The sequence below is a fragment of the Thalassophryne amazonica genome, chromosome 16 (assembly GCF_902500255.1).
Source record: "Thalassophryne amazonica chromosome 16, fThaAma1.1, whole genome shotgun sequence".
NCBI classification, from domain to species: Eukaryota; Metazoa; Chordata; class Actinopteri; order Batrachoidiformes; family Batrachoididae; genus Thalassophryne; species Thalassophryne amazonica.
Genome location: NC_047118.1, coordinates 71,573,352 through 71,594,754, shown reverse-complemented (window position 1 = coordinate 71,594,754; position 21,403 = coordinate 71,573,352). Strand labels below are relative to the sequence as shown.

The window sequence follows — 21,403 nt, the reverse complement described above, 5'->3', positions numbered from 1 at the left end:
GATTCAAATCATATTTTTGGATATCCGTTTTGGTCTGATTGGATTCCAAGTACACTTTGTTCCATCTGTGACTTTCTGACGCAATGTAAAGTTCAGTAGAGTTGGACCACCCCCCACCCCCCAGCAGTTTACAGCCTCTGCAGACGACCCCTCTCATTATCACCCTCAGCTCCAGTCAGTTTTAATCCTGGTCCAGTAAATGATATGGCATGCATGCACACATGCACAAGCCCAGACTAGCCTGTAAAATCACAGCTAAAAACAGTCACAAAAAACAGTGTGTGGAATAAATTTGTGTAGAATAAAATTCAGATCAAAGAGAAATGATGTGGAAGAACTGAGCAGTGATCCAACAGCTGGGTGTTTCACGTGTGTCCAACCTGATACTTGTGTTGCATTTCAGTCTTAAATCGAGCTCCAGCATTCATGCATTAACACTCCAAGGTCTTAGGGTGTTTTCGCTATTTTTCCTGTACTTTCAGTAATTTCCCTTTCAGGGTCTTCTTTTAGTATAATGCCCATGTGTTGCATATCAAAATGTTAAAAGCAGTCTCGGCTTTCAGAAGATTTGCCACATATTAGTCGAGACCATTTCATAGAGAAGTAATCTGGCTCTAAACTGAAAAAAATGAAATGTGTTTCTTCAAAACAGACCTATTCATGTGGATGAACTCTGCTTTAAATGTGTTCACCAAAGCCTTTGACTCACAAAAGTAGTGTAATATATTAAAAAATTGTAGATCAGTGAAAAATAAATGTCCAGAATTAAAATATGTGATTTAATTTTTTGAGTACATTATTGTCCATCACGCTGCATTTACCAAGTGTTCCAGGTATAATGTTGATGTATTATATAGTTGTGTTCAAAATAATAAGTGTGTTTTTGTTTTTTGTTTTTTTTTGTTTTGTTTTGTTTTTAGTGAGTAAAGCTCAAAATCTTTATAACGGCCTTTTTTCCATACACGTAAATGATAAATGGACTGCATTTATATAGCGCATTTCCATCTGCATCAGACACTCAAAGCACTTTACAAATAATGCCTCACATTCACCTCGATGTCAGGGTGCTGCCATACAAGGTGCTCACTACACACCGCAAGCAACTAGGAGATTATGGACCTTTCACAAGGACCCTTAGGGATTTTCCGGTCAGGCTGGCATTTGAACCGAGGATCCTTTGGTCTCAAGCCCAACACTTAACACGAGACCATCACCTCCCCTTATGCAAATGCATTGGGAATACAGCACATTCTATTCCAAATCAAAACATGAAGAAACATTTATCAAATTTATTACTTTAGAAAGTGAAGAAAAGGAATATTAGACTGTTGAAAATGCTGGTTGTTGCATTTCTCCCTGAAAATCTGAGTAAAATGGGTCATTGCAGGCATTGCTCAGAAGAACAGCGTATTTTTATTAAAGAGCTGATTTGGAGAGAGAAAAACCTATAAATAAGCACAAAAATGATAGGCTGCTCAGTAAAAATGATCTCAAATGCTTTAATGGCAACAAAAATCAGACGTGGAAGAAAATGAAAACCGCCATTCAAATGGATCGAGGAATAGCCAGAATCACGAAGACTCAGCCAATGATCAGCTCCGGGGTGATCAAAGAAGATTTAAAATTACTTGTGGGCACGGTAACAATTAGAAGATGCCTATGCGAAACCAAGCTATGGAAAAGAAGCCCCACAAAGTCTTACTGTTGGAAAAAAATGACGTGCTGAAGAAGTTACAAAAGAACACATTGACTGGCCAAAAGAGAAATGATCCCACATTCTGTGAACTGATGAAAGCAAGATTGTTTTTTTGTTTGTTTGTTTGTTTTTTGGCTCTAGGGGCTGCAGACAATTTGTCAGACGGCCCCCGAAAACTGAATTCAAGCCGTACACTGTGAAGACTGAGGTATAGTGGATCAAGCATCATGATATGGGATTTTATCAATTTAAATACATCAAAATATTTGAAGAGGTCATGTTGCCTTATGCCGAAAAAGGCAATACTCTTAAAGTGGGTGGTTCAACAAGACGACCACAAACACTGTACTACTGCAGAGATAGAGTAGTAAGATGGCAGCGCGCATCTGTGCAGTGGCTCTGAGCTCTGTGTGTGGTTTTCTATGTACTTTTTGTCCTTTGCGCCCAAGCTTTCTTAAACAAAGCATGTTTACACTCACCAGGAACTGATAAACTTGGGATTAAAGTCCACCATTGCCATAACAGCATCAGGAACACAATTTTCCCATGGACATAGCAAGACCAGGGGGTTCCTCATGGATCGTTGTCGGGCCTGATAAGAAGCACACAGGAGGAGTGGGAAGCAAAAGCGGGGATGTAGACCGGGCCTACGTATTAGGCTAAGGAAGCAACCCCTGAAACCATTACTTCCAAGCATATTCCTCACAAATGCCAGGTCCATCACACACAAAGTCAGCAAGCTGGATTTATTGATTACTGCAAATGGATCAGTTTGGGACTGCTGTGGGTCCATCATTATGGAGACCTGGCTAGACCCGGGTATCTGACGCTGCTGTGCAGCTAGCTAACAACACGTTGCATTGTCGGGACCGCAACAGTGCCTCCGGTAAGTGCAGAGGACGGGTCTCTATGTTTATGTCCAGGACGACTGGTGCTCTCAGAACCATGTGATCGAGAACCACTGCTCACCAAACATAGAGACCTTTACAATCCTGCTACGTCCATTCATTCTACCTAGAGAATTCAGAGGTGGTAATAACCTTGGTTTATATCCCACCCGATGCTAACATTAGCTTAGCTCTCAGAGAGAGATCATATTCTGAAGGAGACTTTAATCATGCATACTTGATCAGGCTTTAACATTTATCAGGTTTCAACAGTAGAGAAGCTTGAATCTTCGACTGGACTGGGTTGCTTGACGCGAGGACGCTTCGCTTCAAATCGCAGAAGCTTCCTCAGCTAAAATTCTTGCTCTGGTGGTCTGACTTCTGTCGACTCTTGTAGAGAATAATAATCAAGAAGTCACAAAAGCTGGAGTTTTAAACCTAACCAGACCCCTCCTACCGAGAGGCAGACTGCTATAGGCTAGTGACTAAACAATAGCTCTAATTAGCACCTATTGTGCTCTAGTTAGCACCCTCCTAATGACGGGGCAGCTTTCCCTCTCCTGATGGCTCCCTTGACGACTCTGCTGATGATGTGAATGACTCATTACCATGAACAAAAGACTGAAACTGCTTTGATCTGAGTACCCCATTGTAAACAGGGGATAAAGCGTGTCTCAGACCCCCTCCCCGGTTAAGGCTGGGTTTCAGACGTTTCACAAAGAATGCCTCCTTGACCCCTCTCTCAAACCATTTCTTCTCTCTGGCTAATATTTTAACTTCCTTGTCCTCAAACGTTTGAGGACAAGGAAGTTAAAATATTGGACGCACCACCATCGCCTGGTGTGTTGCTCTGGTTTTGCTGCGAAAATTCGCCCCAGTGCATCATCAAATAGGAGGAGCTTCCATTCCGCTCGCCGGCTCCAGTTGTCAGTCAAGTTAACATGAAGGACCTTGATCACACAGAGCGAGTTGTTGTGGAAAGCTGACAAACGTCATGAGATGTTCCCAATTCAGGGAGTATCATTATTTGCTGCAGGAGCTGCGTCTGGATGACGGCTGCTTTCAGCGGTCCTTCCGCCTCTGCAGGACCCAGTTTGAGGACCTCCTGTCCCGTTCATGCGCGCACATGTAAACAATTAAAAAAAAAAAAACTCTGCTGCCTGCTGTGGGGCTGCTCCTCGATCTTCCCCCAAAAACTCTGTCATAATTGTGTTTAGAAACCAGTCACCATTTGTTTTATTATACATCTGTGTAGTTAATGAATAAAATATTCTCAGTCGATTCGCTCGCGCACGCACGTGAAAAAAAAAAAGAAAAACTCCGCTCCCCCTCCTGCGGGGCTGCTGCTCGCTCCAAAAACTCTGTCATAATTGTGTTTAGAAACCAGTCACCATTTGCTTTATTATACATCTGTGTAGTTAATAAGTAGCTAAAATAATGTCTGCGGACGATTCACTCGCACGCATGTAAAAAAAAAATAAAGAAACTCCGCTCCCCCTCCTGCGGGGCTGCTGCTTGCTCCAAAAACTCTGTCATAATTGTGTTTAGAAACCAGTCACAATTTGCTTTATTATACATCTGTGTAGTTAATAAGTAGCTAAAATAATCTCCATGGACGATTCGCTCGCGCGCGCACATTAAATTAAAGGAAAAAGAAACTTCGCTCCCACTGCTGCAGGGCTGCTGCTCACTCCAAAAACTGTCGTAATTGTGAAATAAAGGAAAAAAGAGACATAAGTCCTGCTCACAGGCTGCTGCTACATGATACAGGACATATTCACATCTTCAGTCAAACTCCAGACATCTCCACATCACTACATATTCAGTCCCTGATTGGTCATCACGACGAGACGAAAAAGTTTAGATTTTTCAACTTGGGGTGGATGGCAGCATAACGTGATATGACGCAATATCACGCCACAAACACGGCAATCGCTTAAAATCGCTTCATTCGCGTCCATCGCGTCGCGCTGCGTGACTTGGCACCAAAACGCGTCGTTCCATAGGGATTACATGGCAACCTGTCGCTGCTGTCGCTCGGGGCGTGCCTGGTGTGAACGCGGCATAAAGAGAAAATAGTACACTTCACAGATAACAACAACACAAAGCAGATGTGGCAAGGACTCCAGCACACGACCAACTACAGAGGCTGCACCACCTCTGTATCAAACTGCTCTGCCTCACTAGCGGAGCAAATGAGCTTGAAATGTGCCGAACATTGCCTCTGGTTCCTTGTCTCCTTTCACTTTGATTTTATTAGTGTTGTATTATTCATTGCTACCTTTTTATATGTACTTTTAACATTTGTATTAACTTTTACTTGTGTGAATGAGAGCAACAGACCACCGCTCAATTTCCTTCGGGATCAATAAAGTATCCATCTATTGATCAATTGATCAGTAGATGGATGCCCCCTCCCATCCCCTCTCTAGAAAACGGTGCTGACTCCCACTGCCTGCCCAGAGCAAAAAACATAATCATGGACAAATCCCACTCATTTTTTGACCTTTTGTCCTAAGGCAAGTGCTGTAGGTCACTAATCTCCAAAACAAACATGGTTAAAGTGTAGGTGACACAATATCTAATGTTTTTTGAGTATTTAAGATTAAAATTAAACAACAGTTTGAAATTAATGCTTTCCCATCGGATTTTGAACTGCTCGCCACGATAAACCAGGAACGTCTGGGCAAGTCACAAAATTGTAGAAGGAAGAAATGACGTCAGTGGGAGAAACATTATTTTAACAGTCCCATTTGTTTTGTTTGCGATTGGATGTATTTATGTGTGTCAGTGCTTCATTTCTGGAGTTATGCCAGTGGACAGCTTATGAACCAAACTGATAGGGCACTAGAACACCACACTATTTTGACAATACCTGCTATATGGAGTTACCAGTCAGAATGACAGAGTAAAATGCAGGGGACAGGGGAGATTTGCCATGCCCGCATTTTTCATGGGTCGAATTGTGCAAATCCTGGTGCTTGGACCAGGGTTTGCCTTTTAGATTAAATAGTTGTGTGCCTTAAGGGCACCAAAATCTGAAAAGTTTGATGCCCCTCAGAAAAGTTTGGTACCAAACCTACCGCTACGCAGCATAGCGGCAAAGCAACTAGGGGGTTCTGGGGGCATGCCCCCCACAAAATTTTGATATGCAAATTGTGCATTCTAGTGATATCTGGGGCAGATTTGGGGTGAAATTATGGAAGAACAAAAAACGAAAGAGATCCGCACAGCCAGTTAGCTCCCAAACAACAACAACACACCAAAGGTGACGTTTCGGGCCTCGCCCTTCATCAGACAGGATGAAATTATGGAAGGGAATTTTTGTGTTTTTGGAGTAATATTTTCTGAAATTTCGAAATTTTCTAACCTTGTTAGAAGCTGCGTGAAGCGAAGAAAAGAAGCCCATGCACGTAGAGAAATAAAAAAAAACTCTCCAGTGGCTGCTGTTCGCTCTTCCCTCAAAAACTCTGTCATAATTGTGTTTATAAACCAGTTACCATTTGCTTTTATTATACATCTGTGTAGTTAATAAATAAAATAATCTTCACGGATGATTTGCTCACGCGCGCACATAGAGAAATATAAAAAACTCTCCGCTGGCTGCTGTTCGCTCTTCCCTCAAAAACGCTCCATTTGATCTGTGTATAATAAAACGCGGCATTACAAACACAGGAGAAGAACATTTTTTGATGATGTTTTGTGTATGTGTCGGTCTCAGAAAGTCAAATTCTGCGCAAATTTTGTCCAAATTTGATAGATTTCTGTACAATTATGAAATAAAAAAGGTGGATTCCAGTTGGGAATGCAAGTCTAAAGAGTTGTGTGCCTGCCCCCAAAGTAGGGTGCCACGGGTTCCCGGGTAACTGCTAAAATCGAACCCTGGACCCTGACAATCACCACTTGTGGTTATATTTGTGATTTGGCTGACTGAGATTATGTTTAAGTCATTGGACTCTTGCTTTTTCGGGATTTGGAGTCAAACTAATTGACTGACTTTTGTTACAACCTATTTTATGATTGGTTTTTGTTCTGAATGTTTTCTTCCTACTTCATCCTTTTCAAAACAGTTGCAAATAATGCAGCATGTTTGCTAATTGTATGTGTTGGACTGTATTTAGTGGGAGTTGTTAATTTCAGTCCATCTTCCTTCCTTTTCTCTCACTGTCTGAATCTTGGCCACTCTCAAACAAATAACAGACTTCTTTCTTCTCTTCTTCTTTCTTGTAGAATACCTCACAAATCTTTCCTCCCACCAGTGGGGGCGCTGAAAGAATGTGCACAGGTCTGAACCTTCCTCTGTTAGGGAAAGTTCCTCTTGATCCACGGATAGCACGGAGCTGTGACGAGGGCAAGTCCTTCCTCAGTGAAGTTCCCGACTCTCCTGCTGCCAACGTCTACCACAGCATTGTGCAAAGTGAGTGTTTGCAGAAATGCACAAAGCCCTCAAACATTCACATACAGTGGCTTGCAAAAGTAATCAGCCCCTTGGTATTTCACGCATTTTAATTTGTTTATGGTATTTCAAATACAAAAAGTAAATCAGTCTTCCCGATATAAAAATTTCTAAAATTATCTTCCTGAGACTCAAACTGAAAGTAAATCTCTACAACTTGATATAAATTAATTAAAAATATAAAAGCCAAGATGATGGGTTGCCTAAGTAATCATCCTCTTTGGTATAATACCTGTAAATGTGTGTTTTGTCATTTTGGCTGCTCCCGTCTCAGGACGGGGTCGTCACAGCGGGTACAGCCAGATCCGCATTGGAAATTGGCATAAGTTTTATGCCGGATGCCTTCCTGACGCAACTCCAGTTTCAGCTGGAGAAACACACACACAGCCGTTGGTGTTCCAAAGACATCTCCCATCCAAGTATTAACCAGATGCTGCACTACTTAGCTTCTGAGATCTGAGGAGATCAGGCTTACACAGAGCAGACCGGCTGCTTTGTATTACACCTGTAAGTAATCAGTTTAATTGCCAGTTTTCTTCAGACAAGTCAGGAGATGGATACATGGACATTTCCAAGTCACTGAATACAGTTGTCTGCAAAAGTTTGGGCACCCCTGATGATTTTCCTTTATAAGTCAATGGTTGTATGGATAAGAAATTTCAGTTAAATATATCATATAGCTGACGAACACACTGCTATTTGAGAAGTGAAATGCAGTTTATAGTATTTACAGAAAGTGTGCAATAATTATTTAAACAAAATTGGACAGGTACATAAATTTGGGCACCCTTGTCATTTTATTGATTTGAATACATTTAGTACTAATTATTGGAACACAAAATTGGTTTGGTAAGCTCATTAACACTTGACCTCCTTACACAGGTGAATCCAGTCATGAGAAAGGGTATTTAAGGTAGCCATTTGCAAATGTTTCCTCTCTTTGCGTCTCATGGGAGCCTCTAAACACCTCTCAAATGACCTGAAAACAAAGATTGTTCAACATCATGGTTTAGGGGAAGGATGCAAAAAGCTATCTTAGAGACTTCAGCTGTCAGTTTCCATTGTGAGGAACATATTGAGGAAATGGAAGACCGCAGGCACAGTACTAGTTAAGGCCCGAAGTGGCAGGCCAAGAAAAATCTGAAAAGCGAAGGATGGTGAGAACAGTCATAGTCAACTCACAGACCTGCTCCAAAGACCTACAACATGATCTTGCTGCAGATAGTGTGTCTGTGCATCGTTCAACTTTACAGCGCACTTTGCACAAGGAAATGCTGGATGAGAGAGTAATTTAGGGGAAGCCTTTTCTGTGTACACGCCGCAAACAGAGTCACTTGAGGTATGCTAAAGCACATTTGGACAAGCCAGCTTCATTTTGGAATAAGGTGCTGTGGACTGATGAAACTAAAATTGAGTTATTTGGACATAACAGAATAACCAAAAAAGAATGCAGCATTCCAAGAAAAACACTTGCTACCTACAGTAAAATTTGGAGGTGGTTCCATCATGCGGTGGGGCTGTGTGGCCAGTGCAGGTACTGAGAATCTTGTTAAAGTTGAGGGTCACATGGATTCCAGTCAATGTCAGCAGATTATTCAGAACAATGTTCATGAATCAGTGAGAAAGCGGAGCTGGATCTTTAAACAAGACAACAACCCTAAACTCAAAATCTACTAAGGCATTGATGCAGAGGAACAAGTACAACCCCTGGCAAAAATTATGGAATCACCGGCCCTGGAGGATGTTCATTCAGTTGTTTAATTTTGTAGAAAAAAAAGCAGATCACAGACATGACACAAAACTAAAGTCATTTCAAATGGCAACTTTCTGGCTTTAAGAAACACTATAAGAAATCAGGAAAACAAATTGTGGCAGTCAGTAATGGTTACTTTTTTAGACCAAGCAGAGGGGAAAAATATGGAATCACTCAATTCTGAGGAAAAAATTATGGAATCATGAAAAACAAAAGAACGCTCCAACACATCACTAGTATTTTGTTGCACCACCTCTGGCTTTTATAACAGCTTGCAGTCTCTGAGGCATGGACTTAATGAGTGACAAACAGTACTCTTCATCAATCTGGCTCCAACCTTCTCTGATTGCTGTTGCCAGATCAGCTTTGCAGGTTGGAGCCTTGTCATGGACCATTTTCTTCAACTTCCAAAGATTTTCAATTGGATTAAGATCCGGACTATTTGCAGACCATGGCATTGACCCTATGTGTCTTTTTGCAAGGAATGTTTTCACAGTTTTTGCTCTATGGCAAGATGCATTATCATCTTGAAAAATGATTTGTGGGCAGGCTTTGAGTGAGCACTGGTCCACCCCCCTCTGTGGATTTTTATTGTTTCGGAATGGCGGAGCGACTGCCGCTTTGTTCCATGAAAATTCTTTCAGAAACTCTGCCAGACAGCCAGCTGTAAACCATTTGGAAGATTCAGGTGGCTTTCGGTGAATATTGTATCGGTATCACACGGATTAAGGACCATTAAAACTGGATTAAAAACAGGCCACAGCGCCGGAGGGCGCACCGTGCCCCAAGCGGCCATCGACAGGCTGAAACGAGCAGATCACTAATAAATTTAAGGCTCTGTTGATGCAGGACATCGCGTGACTAGCAGAGACGTTTCATAAGAGGTCGGGATCAGCACTTTATCGGCACATTCCACTGTTAAAGGAGATTTTGTAATGAAAGACGTGCGGACGGATTCGCACGTCGGGATGCAGCCGCTCATGGCGCTGGACAAACAACACCTCCGTGTTGGAAGTCTCATAGGACAAGTTGGAACATGCCCAGCTGTTAAACAATTTCTCGGATACTCACTCGACTGAAAAACCATCGAAAGCTGTCTGAATCTTACAAATGGTTTCCAACACGGAGGTGTTGTTTGTCCCTCCGCGCCATGAGCGGCTGCGTCCCGATGCGCAAATCCGTCCGCACGTCTTTCATTACAAAATCTCCTTTAACAGTGGAATGTGCTGATAAAGTGCTGATCCCGACCTCTTATGAAACATCTCTGCTAGTCACACGACGTCCTACATCAACAGAGCCTTAAATTTGTTAGTGATCTGCTCGTTTCAGCCTGTCAATGGCCGCTCGGGGTGCGGTGCGCCCTCCGGCGCTGTGGGCCGTTTTTAATCCAGTTTTAATGGTCCTTAATCTGTGTGATACCGATACAATCTTCACCGAAAGCCACCTGAATCTTCCAAATGGTTTACAGCTGGCTGTCTGGCATAGTTTCTGAAAAAAATTTCATGGAACAAAGTGGCAGTCGCTCAGCTGTTTGCTGAGAATGAAAATCCGCCAAGGGGGCTGGACCACTCCTCCCACAAAGCCTGCCCACAGGAGAATGACGCAACTGACAGGCGTGAAAAAACTCACACATGCGCACGAAGGTTCAAGCTTGTCTGATGCAAGCGCACGCGATTCAAATCCATATAGTTTTTGAAAAAAATGAAAAGGTCGGATAGTTTTCTCACAGACCTCGTACAGCTTCATGATGAATAAAGGTGTGATTCCGTTGTACACAGGTGCGACTTGTGTTTTTTCCACTTTATGCTTCTGTGAGACACCAAAACTGCGGGCACTGCAGTGCATTCTGGGAACCACAGAAGGGCACCAGGGGGATTATGAGAAATGTTAAAGTAGGGAATGCTATAATCTTTGTAAGCTTGCAGTTGTGATAGGAAGATAACTGATTACTTCCACATTGACAACACACTGACTGCATCAACATCATGATTTTTGCATCTCTCTTACAATACATTATGAAATTTCGGTGGAACTCCGGGGTTTGGGTTGGGGAATTGATTTGTGGGCTGTCTGGCTTCCAGTGACGTCCGTCATAAATTTTGATGACTAGATGTTTTATTTGGTGTGTCAATTCCTGATTAATGGCAGCGAAACAAGAAGTGATGATTTAATAAATAGGAAGCACAGGCATAAAGAGGAATGGGAGAGTACACTGAAATTTAATGTGTGCACCCTCAGCATTTAAGTAAAGGTTAAGAATCTGATTCAGATCTGGTTTGGGTGAAGGTTGTTCACTTGGGGCTCTGGCAGGTGTTCAGTATTATACAAATAATAAATGTTTGAGTTCAATGGTACGAATATTTCACAAGGTGAAAGCTGGAACATACCATTCGTTGTTTTATATAACGGCTAAAATAGATCCTTGTCATTTGATATTTTATTAATTTGTGAACAACAGAAAAGGGACTTTAATTTTGGTGTTCCACTGCTGCTAAAGTCACAGTTGTAGTCTGGTGATGCAGTGCACTGGCTTCGGACTTCGATTAAAAAAAAAAAAAGACTTTGTCGTTCCTTAATCCAGCCAAAAATCACGTCAGCTGTCCAGCTTATCACCTGAACAGTTCTTCATGCATCCAGATGGCTTACAGCAGAGTGGATTTTGTGTGTGTGTGTTACACGAATTAGTACCGTCAGTTAGCTCAATCAAATTATTTCGCTTGTGTCCTTGTCCTGCGCATGTGCACGCATTCACACAGTCACGTCAGTGCTTGTGCGCGCGTGTACTACAAAAAAGACTGTACATCCTCTGTGCAGCGAAAAAAATCTCATCAGAAATTAATTCAGCGTTTCATTCTAACTTCCTGCTAACAGCCTCCAGACAGCACAGTGGATTTGTGTTGTGTGTGTGTATTACAAGAATTAGCAGCGTCAGTTAGCTCAATCAAATCGTCTCTGAGTCGTCCCACGTGTGTGTGCACGCTCACACAACCGGGTCAGTGCTTGTGCGCACGTGTACTACAAAAAAAAAAAGACTGTACTTCCTCAGTGCAGCGAAAAAAAAACCCATCAGAAATTAGCTTTTCATTCTACCTTCCTGCTAACAGCCTCCACACAGTGCAGTGGATTTGTTTTGTGCGTGCGTGCAGAGTGCAATGGTGCCACAAACGTATGGGACCAAATTTGCACTCTAAATGGAACCAGATTGCACTCTAAATGCATTGCAACACAAATGGGATGAATAATCCATGTCATGTGAGATACAAAGCACCAATCAAATGATAAGCATTTGAACACCCTGCGATTTTGCAAGTTCTCCCACTTAGAAATCATGGAGGGGTCTGAAATTTTCATCTTAGGTGAATGTCCACTGTGAGAGACATAATCTTAAAAAAAAAAAAAAAAAAAAAAAAATCCAGAAATCACAATATATGATTTTTTTAATAATTTATTTGTATGTTACTGCTGCAAATAAGTATTTGAACATCTGTGAAAATCAATGTTAATATTTGGTACAGTAGCCTTTGCTTGTAATTACAGAGGTCAAATGTTTCCTGTGGCTTCCTGGCTGTGTTTGGGGTCATTGTCATGCTGGAAGACACAGCCATGACCCATCTTCAATACTCTTACTGAGGGAAGGAGGTTGTTTGTCAAAATCTTGCAATACATGACCCCATCCATCCTCCCTTCAATACGCTGCAGTCGTCCTGTCCCCTTTGCAGAAGAGCACCCCCCAGAGTATGGTGTTTCCACCCCTATGCTTCACGTTTGGGATGGATTTCTTGGGGTTGTTCTCATCCTCTAAACATGGTAAGTGGAGTTGATTCCAAAAAGCTCTATTCTGGTCTCATCTGACCACATGACCTTCTCCCATGCCTCCTCTGGATCATCCAGATGGTCACTGGTGAACTTCAAATGGGCCTGGACATATGCTGGCTTGAGCAGGGGGACCTTGCTGCCCTGCAGGATTTTAAACCATGACAGCATCATGTGTTACTAATCTAATCTTTGTGACTGTGGTCTTAGCTCTCTTCAGGTCTTTGACCAGGTCCTCCTGTGTGGTTCTGAGCTTTCTCAGAATAATCCTTACCCCACAAAGTGAGATCTTGCATGGAATCCCAGACCGAGGAAGATTGTTACTTCCATCCTTCCATCCATCCATCCATTTTCTTCCGTTTTATCCGGAGTCGGGCCGCGGCGGCAGCAGCTCAAGCAAAGCCGTCCAGACCTCCCGATCCACACACACCTCCCCCAGCTCCTCCAGGAGAACCCCGAGGCGTTCCCAAGCCAGCCGAGAGATGTAGTCCCTCCAGCATGTCCTGGGTCTTCCCTGGGGCCTCCTCCCAATGGGACGTGCCCGGAACACCTCTCCAGCGAGACGTCCGGGGGCATCCGGAAAAGATGCCCGAGCCACCTCAACTGACTCTTTTCGACGTGGAGGAGCAGCGGCTCGACTCCGAGCTCCTCCCGAGTGACAGAGCTCCTCACCCTATCTCTAAGGGAGCGCCCAGCCACCCTGCGGAGGTAACTCATCTCAGCCGCTTGTACTCGCAATCTCGTTCTTTCGGTCATGAGCCAAATCTCATGACCATAGGTGAGGATCGGAACATAGATCGATCGGTAAATCGAGAGCTTTGCCCCTCTACTCAGCTCTCTCTTCACCACAACAGTCCAATACAGCGACCGCATCACTGCAGATGCTACACCGATCCGTCTGTCGATCTCACGCTCCATCCGTCCCTCACTCATGAACAAGGCCCCGAGATACTTAAACTCCTCCACTTGAGGCAAGGACACTCCACCGACCTGAAGAGGGCGAAGCACCTTTTTCCGGTCGAGGACCATGGCCTCGGATTTGGAGGTGCTGATTTTCATCCCGGACGCTTCACACTTGGCTGCAAACCGCCCCAGTGCACGCTGAAGGTCCTGATTTGACGAAGCCAACAGAACCACATAGTCCGCAAACAGCAGAGACGAGATTCTGTGGTTCCCAAACCAGACCCCCTCTACACCCTGGCTGCGCCTAGAAATTCTGTCCATAAAAATAATCAACAGAACCGGTGACAAAGGGCAGCCCTGGCGGAGGCCAACGTGCACTGGAAACAGGCTTCTTACTACCGGCAATGCGAACCAAGCTCCTGCTGCGGTCGTACAGGGACCGGATAGCCCTTAGCAAAGGACCCCGGACCCCGTACTCCCGGAGCACCCGCCACAGGGTGCCCCGAGGGACACGGTCGAACGCCTTCTCCAGTTGTCAGTTGTTAACAGTTGTCTTCTACCAAGCTGCTTGCCTGTTGTCCTGTAGTCCATCCCAGCCTTGTGCAGGTCTACAGTTTTGTCCCCGCTGTCCTCAGACAGCTCTTTAGTCTTGGCTATGGTGGACAGGTTGGAGTGTGATTGATTGAGTGTGTGAACAGGTGTCTTTTATACAGGTATCAAGTTCAAACAGGTGCAAGTAATACAGGTAAAGAGTGCAGAATAAGAGGGCTTCTTAAAGAAAAATTAACAGGTTTGTGTGAGCCAGAATTCTTGCTGGTTGGTAGGTGTTCAAATACTTATTTGCAGCAGTAACGTACAAATAAATTATTAAAAAATCATACATTGTGATTTCCGGATATTTTTTTTTTTTTTTTTTTTTTTTTTTTTTTTTTTTTTTTTTAAGATTGTCTCTCACAGTGGACATGCACCTAAGATGAAAATTTCAGACCCCTCCATGATTTCTAAGTGGGAGAACTTGCAAAGTTGCAGCGTGTTCAAATACTTATTTTCCTCACTGTATACAAATTACATTTCCGAAAAACAATATTACAACAACAGTGAATAAAATATCACACATACGACAACATTAAATAAAATAGCTAACTTAAACAACAACAATTTCTTACAGACTAATGTTTTATTAAAACTCTAAGTGTTGTGTGTTGGGGGGTTTGGCTGGACATTTTGGTGTTTTCTTTTCTTTGCTCTCCAGGTGGTATGCAAACTGGGTTTTTTCTGTGGAGAAGGTGCTGGCAATAGAGTCCTTCACCCTCATCAGCATTATTGGCTGTTCTTGTGGAGGATGTTCACGTGCAGGCCTAATGACTTGCAGCACCTGTGGATGATGCTCACATGCAAACTTAGACATTCAGCTGAAGCAGATAATGAGATGGCGTTCTGCATTTAAGCCATGAGTGATTCGAGCAGAATTGCCAGGAACTCGACCTTGTGACGTTCATTTGTGAGACGCCGAGGACCGCGCCTGGGTTTGACACATCGTGCCTGTGAAGGAGGACGGGTGAGGGACACATGCTGTCAGCACACATCAGAGGTGATGATTGTCTGAATAAGTGTTAACAGTAATTTGGTATTTTGTTACGCAGTATGTTTGAACATTGATGAGAATTGTGCAGCTCGCTTCTCACTGCCGTGGCGTATGGAATGATGATCCTCCACCTGTTGTGAGAAGCTGCTCATTTACATAAAGCTTAAATTCAGACCTGAATGTGTTGCTGATAGTGTGTGCCTTTGAAGGATATTTGTTGTAGCTGTTGACTTACCTCACCTTTTCCATCCTTCACAGAGTCAGTTTGTCGTATCCACCTGGGGGGTGTTCGGCGGTGAGTCTGGGTCCAGAAGCGTCGGGCTTCGATCCATTTGGGCGCTGGAGAGCGCGCCGTCCTTCACCTCACCAGACAACCGCACATTTATGTTGTACACAAATTATTGCACAGAAGGGAAATAAAGTTGTTTTGTTTTTGGAACCGCTTTCTGGTTATTTAGCGCTGGGTTCAGTCAGACGCTGGTCCGCTCCTCAACCCGCGTCTGCACATAACAGTAGTTCCCGGCCATTCCAAAATGGACCCAGCGGCAGAAGCGGTTCCTTTTGCTGAAAGAGTTCAAGAATACTTGGAGAAGATATGGGAGCAATTACGGCCTCTCGCAAATCAAATTAAACAAACAGATGCTCGCATTACGGAGCTTGCAGCGCAAGCCGTTCTGCTTCTTGCTGCTCCAGCTGCGGCACTATCGATACCGGTGCAGATAACTTCCTCACCCAAGGGGAGGCGGAGTGCGGCGGATTATTCCGTGGATTTCCGAATTTTTTCTGCTCAGTCCGGTTGGAATGCCGCAGCTTTGAGAGGAGTGTTTGTGGATGGTTTGAACGATTCATTAAAAGACAAGCTAGCAGTCCGTGACGAACCAAAAGATTTAGATGAGCTAATATCTTTGGCTATTCGTCTAGATGATCGGATAAAGGAGTGTGGACGCGAGAGGGCGGACATCAGAGCGGGTCTTTTCGTCTCGGGGCTTTCCCCGACACAGATCAGGGCTGCCTCTTCTTCGCCCCACTGAGACTCCTCCGACGGGACCTCTGGCTCCTCTTGCGGATGAGCCCATGCAGCTCGGACGAGCTGAAGCCGCCATATTGCCCCGGTCATATAAGCGTCAAGAAAGATAACAATGACGTATCTCCAGGTGTTCTTAGACAGGCATAATAATGGACACAAAAAAAAAAAAAAAAAAGGGGGCAGATCTTTGGTTGTTTAGTTATTTGGGCTGTTTTTGTTTTCATGTAAGGGGTTATAAATTGTTTGGGGATTTAGAGGCGGTTCTGGTGGAGTGAACGACTGGCAGTTCGGAGCTCGGCTGGACTCAGGTAATCATTATTTGAATTGAGGTAATTTTTGTTTGAGGATTGGCTCGTTTTGTTTTGTTGCTTTTATTTCCGTGTTTCCCTAACCCCAACCTCACATACTCTGACCATTTGTCTTTTGGGTTGTGGGGTGGTGCAGGTTGGTTACGCTGAGCGTTTCTCAGAAAACCTCTGCACCTAGGGGGGGGTTGTCGGGCGTTATTTTGGGTTTGGTTGATGCCCGGTTCCACTCCAGCCCCGGTGGGCCTTTGACCGTTCGTCATTGGTGTTACCGGGGTGTGGTGCAGCGGGAACGTACTTCAGTCGGAGTGGTGGGCCGATCTGTGCCGTTCGCCATTTCGGTAGTTCCACCCCTCCCGATGGGCTGGTGGTATGGTCGGTTTTGGGCACCGGACGTATTTCCGGTTTTCCGCTGCGCTTAGGGGATGGGACTGGGTTAGTTTTTCCTGTTTCCTTCCCCAGCTTGGTAGTTTTGTGCCGTTCGCCAAAATTGAGCTGATGATAAGCTCTGGGAGTGATCTGGGGTCTTTCGGGGTGCTGGGGGGGGGTGTAACAGGGTTTGCCGGTTGTTTTATTTGCCCCCGGGGTGGTTTAATGAAGTCCGCCGGGGGTTGGATTTTTGTGTTTCTTATGTTTCCTTCCAGGTTCCACCTCCAGGGTTGATGGGACGGTCCTCTGGGGGGGGAAGTGGCTTGTGGGGCCGACTAGCCAAGTGTGGCCGGGTCTGGGGTTCCTGGGTTGTGGGGAGGGTGCCTCCTGGGGTTGATGGTACGGTCCTCTGGGGGGCGCTGTTGCTCCATGTGTACCTGGGGACCTCTGTGGGATTCCGGCTTTGGCTGTTTCTCCTGGAACTGGCAGTAAAGGTCTTCTGGGGGGGGTGTTGGGCTCTGCAAGTCATTCTGGGGGGGTTGTTTGTTATTTTTCTTTGTGAATTTATGTTTGTATTGTGTTGTTGGGGCTGTGTTGGGTTGTTGGATTTGGGTGTTTTTCTTCCCGGGGTTGGATGGGTCGGTCCCCTGGGGAGGGTTTGGGTGGGTTTTGTGTTTTTTCTTATGTTGGGTTGTATATAGGACTCTTTGGGGTTTTTTGTCGATGCCAGCCGGCCTTCCAGCCGCGGTGCCCTGTCCTGCTGTCTGCGGTGGACCTTGGGAGCGTTACGCCGTCTGCTTCCTGACGTGGACCCCGGAGGGAGGTGCTGTTCTCGGGCCTGGTGTGTTCGGTCGCCGGGAGGCTTCCCGTTGATGGGGGGGTACTGTTGTGTGTTGGGGGGTTTGGCTGGACATTTTGGTGTTGTTTTCTTTTCTTTGCTGTCCAGGTGGTATGCAAACTGGGTTTTTTCTGTGGAGAAGGTGCTGGCAGAAGAGTCCTTCACCCTCATCAGCATTATTGGCTGCACTTGTGGAGGATGTTCACGTGCAGGCCTAATGACTTGCGTCTGCACATAACACTAAGTTCTCCCAAAGTGACCAGACTGGACAGCTTCAGGTCCTGTTGAAGTGTATTCCAGGTGGAAGGGCCTGAGAAGGAAAAAGCCTTTTTCCCCATCTCTGTGCGCACTGCAGGGACATAAAAAAAAAAAAACAAAGTCCTGGGAACGAAGGCTGCGAAAGTTTGTTCTGCGTACAAAATAACTTGACAAGTACAATGGCACCAAATGGAGTATGGATTTATAAAGGAGTAAATACCAGTGTATAAGCCTGCGCATGTGCAATTTACCACTTTACCAGTGAATACCGAGTGCAGTGGTGAGTAGAGAATTTGCTGTCTGTCATAAATGTGAGAGTTCCATGATACACAGCGTCTAACATGCACAGAGAGCTGTCAGAGGCATTCATGTAGACAATGTTGCCATAGTCCAAAACACTTATAAAGGTATGATGTAGTCATCATCTACATTTGATGATGACTGTTTAATAACTTCTTGTTGTTTGTTTGGGTTTTTTTTTTGGGGGGGGGGGGGGGGGGGGTCATATTGTTCATTTAAATCCTATGTCATCTTTCTATGTCTGTCATCCTTCTTTCTCCAGGAATTCAGGATTTTTGTTCAAGCCACATGTCAGAGGAGCAGATCCCTACCTGAGGCCGGTCTGACGGGTGTCACACTGGATCAAGACTCTGAACTATGTCACATGATCGGGGGGGTAATCGAGAGGCAAACATAGATCAGGACTCATTAAAGTTCAGTCTCTCACTAGTGTTAAAGTCAGTAAAAGAAATCTAAATTCAAATCAACAATGTTTTAGTGGGTTTCTTTCTTTAACAGCCAAATATTTCCACAGGGTTTTTCTTTTCTAAAAAGGTGGTTCATAACTTTTGGAGTAGTTTTAATTACAAATGTACTGCGACCTGTCCAGCATGTAGTCTGCTTCTCATGCAGTGCATGCTGGGATACTTTTCCTGGAATGCTCAACTGCCTTAAATTTAAATTTTGTTTTCACTTGATTATTGGTCTTTACAGAGTTTATCATTTGTAACACTGAATGATTTTGCTTCTGTTCTGAGCATTAAAACATGTAATAAAACACAAATTCCAGCGCTAACAACAGCTGACAACAAAACACCAACGGCACCCAGCGGAGTCCATTCATAATAGTTTTGAGTTTGTAGCGTCAACAGCAGATGCTACTATTATTGTGAACACCCCCTTTTCTACTTTTTTTTTTTACTAATAGCCAATTTCATTGCCTTAAGAGTGTGCATATCATGAATGCTTGGTCTTGTTGGATTTGTGAGAATCTACTGAATCTGCTGGTACCTTGTTTCACATGTAACAATAAGAAATATACTCAAAACCTGGATTAATCTTTTTAGTCACATAGCACTACTATTATTGGGAACACTACTGTATATTTGTAGAGTATATTTGGAAGGGGGATTTAAAGATACTTCAGAATAGTAAATATTACTATTGTGGATAGCTATAGATACATACAGAAAGAATACCAATATCATTCACCATCTATCAAACTGCTTCATCTGGGACCATAAAACATACATTAAATATAGAGTTTAAAGGTTGCTTTATCCTGATTGGGCCTTATCAAGGTTTGGGTTAATCAGTGCTGCCCTGTAGGAATGTTGCCTGTCAGGGGTGAGGGGGATGATATCCTAGGATATCTTTCCCCAATTTTTCGTATATCATTAAGATATTTTTACTGAAGATTCATATCCTGATAGGCAAGAACTGATTCAATTTTCAAGGTCAAAGATCAAAGTCAGGAAAATGAGTCACTCATGTTTGAAAGTGAGGTGCAAAACTGGCACTCACTATCGCCTGACAAACTTTGATCCAGATCTGATCGGGATTGTGAATTTTGTGGACATCGGAATTTAATCTTGAAAAGCCCATTTGGTGTACATTTTGCGTTATATCTCAGTCACTCTCATTTTTCTGTTATGGATTTACCTACACCAAAATTGGATGGAGTTTTCAATTTTATGCCTGTTTCTGTCTTCCAGTTCCCATTCAGAAACCAAGTGCCAAAAAGCAATGACAAATTGTGCATAGCAGAGATAATCAATGTTCTGTGAAAATTATTTGAAAAAAGATTCAGAAACTGAAAAAAGAAAAAAAACAACCCAACAACAACAAAAAACTTCAAGTGCATGAACTAAATACATACTCCTGATCACATCTAATTTAGCTTATGAAAAACCACTTGTAACAGCACTTTGACCGTTTTTTTTTTCCAAGGTGAAATTTTGTGGAATTGGCAACTGTAGTGTTGGCAGAGTTGGTGGTGCTCTAGTACTCTTTCTGTAAACAGGAGGAAAATACACAATGAGGAAAACAGGTTTTTCTGTAAATAACTACATGATTGCCCATGATGTAGGTCATTTCATACTCTGTCTGTCAGAAAGAGTTGGTGTGTTTGAAGTGAATGTTTTCGAAACTCTTGTTGTGGCAGCATGGAGCATGTTGCCTGTTACCGCTGTGCACTTAAACACAGGGAGAGTGGCGCACACTGTTGATGATCTGTGTGAATGAAATAAGTTGTTAATTAGAGCATAAAAATAGGCACCATGGCTCTTTAGTGAAACAGGACCATGGCACTGAATAGTCCACTTGTATTGTGTTTATAAAGCAAATGACTATTTTGCCTTGGGCTTTAATTGAGTCGGTAACCTACGGGGCCCTAGGCACTCGAGTTGTGTGTTTTTTGTTTGTTTTTTTTTTTTTTTTGTTTGTTTGTTTTTGGCTTGTGTGACTTGTCTACTCGTCTTGTTTGAATGGATCTGGATTGGGTGATTGACATGGATGTAGTGGGTACAGGAATATCCCCTTATACAACCCCTGGCAAAAATTATTGAATCACCGGCCTCGGAGGATGTTCATTCAGTTGTTTAATTTAGTAGAAAAAAAGCAGATCACAGACATGACACAAAACTAAAGTCATTTCAAATGGCAACTTTCTGGCTTTAAGAAACACTATAAGAAATCAGGAAAAAAAAAATTGTGGCAGTCAGTAACGGTTACGTTTTTAGACCAAGCAGAGGGAAAAAAATATGGAATCACTCAATTCTAAGGAAGAAATTATGGAATCATGAAAACAAAAGAACGCTCCAACACATCACTAGTATTTTGTTGCACCACCTCTGGCTTTTATAACAGCTTGCAGTCTCTGAGGCATGGACTTAATGAGTGACAAACAGTACTCTTCATCAGTCTGGTTCCAACTTTCTCTGATTGCTGTTGCCAGATCAGCTTTGCAGGTTGGAGCCTTGTCATGGACCATTTTCTTCAACTTCCACCAAAGATTTTCAATTGGATTAAGATCCGGACTATTTGCAGGCCATGACATTGACCCTATGTGTCTTTTTGCAAGGAATGTTTTCACAGTTTTTGCTCTATGGTAAGATGCATTATCATCTTGAAAAATGATTTCATCATCCCCAAACATCCTTTCAATTGTCCAAAATATCAACATAAACTTGTGCATTTATTGATGATGTAATGACAGCCATCTCCCCAGTGCCT

General features: G+C 43.5%; 1 protein-coding gene across 1 annotated transcript in view; it reads left to right on the top strand.

The window, feature by feature from the left end:
- The window catches only part of nubp1 (nucleotide binding protein 1 (MinD homolog, E. coli)), a 54,736-nt gene extending 36,023 nt beyond the window's left edge, over positions 1 to 18,713 (top strand). The window contains exons 9-10 of the mRNA XM_034190646.1: positions 6,814 to 7,000; positions 18,453 to 18,713. Of these exons, the coding sequence (XP_034046537.1) occupies positions 6,814 to 7,000; positions 18,453 to 18,505 (240 nt within the window). The 3' untranslated portion in view covers positions 18,506 to 18,713. The remainder of the gene's footprint in view (positions 1 to 6,813; positions 7,001 to 18,452) is intronic.
- Positions 18,714 to 21,403: the final 2,690 nt, after the last annotated feature.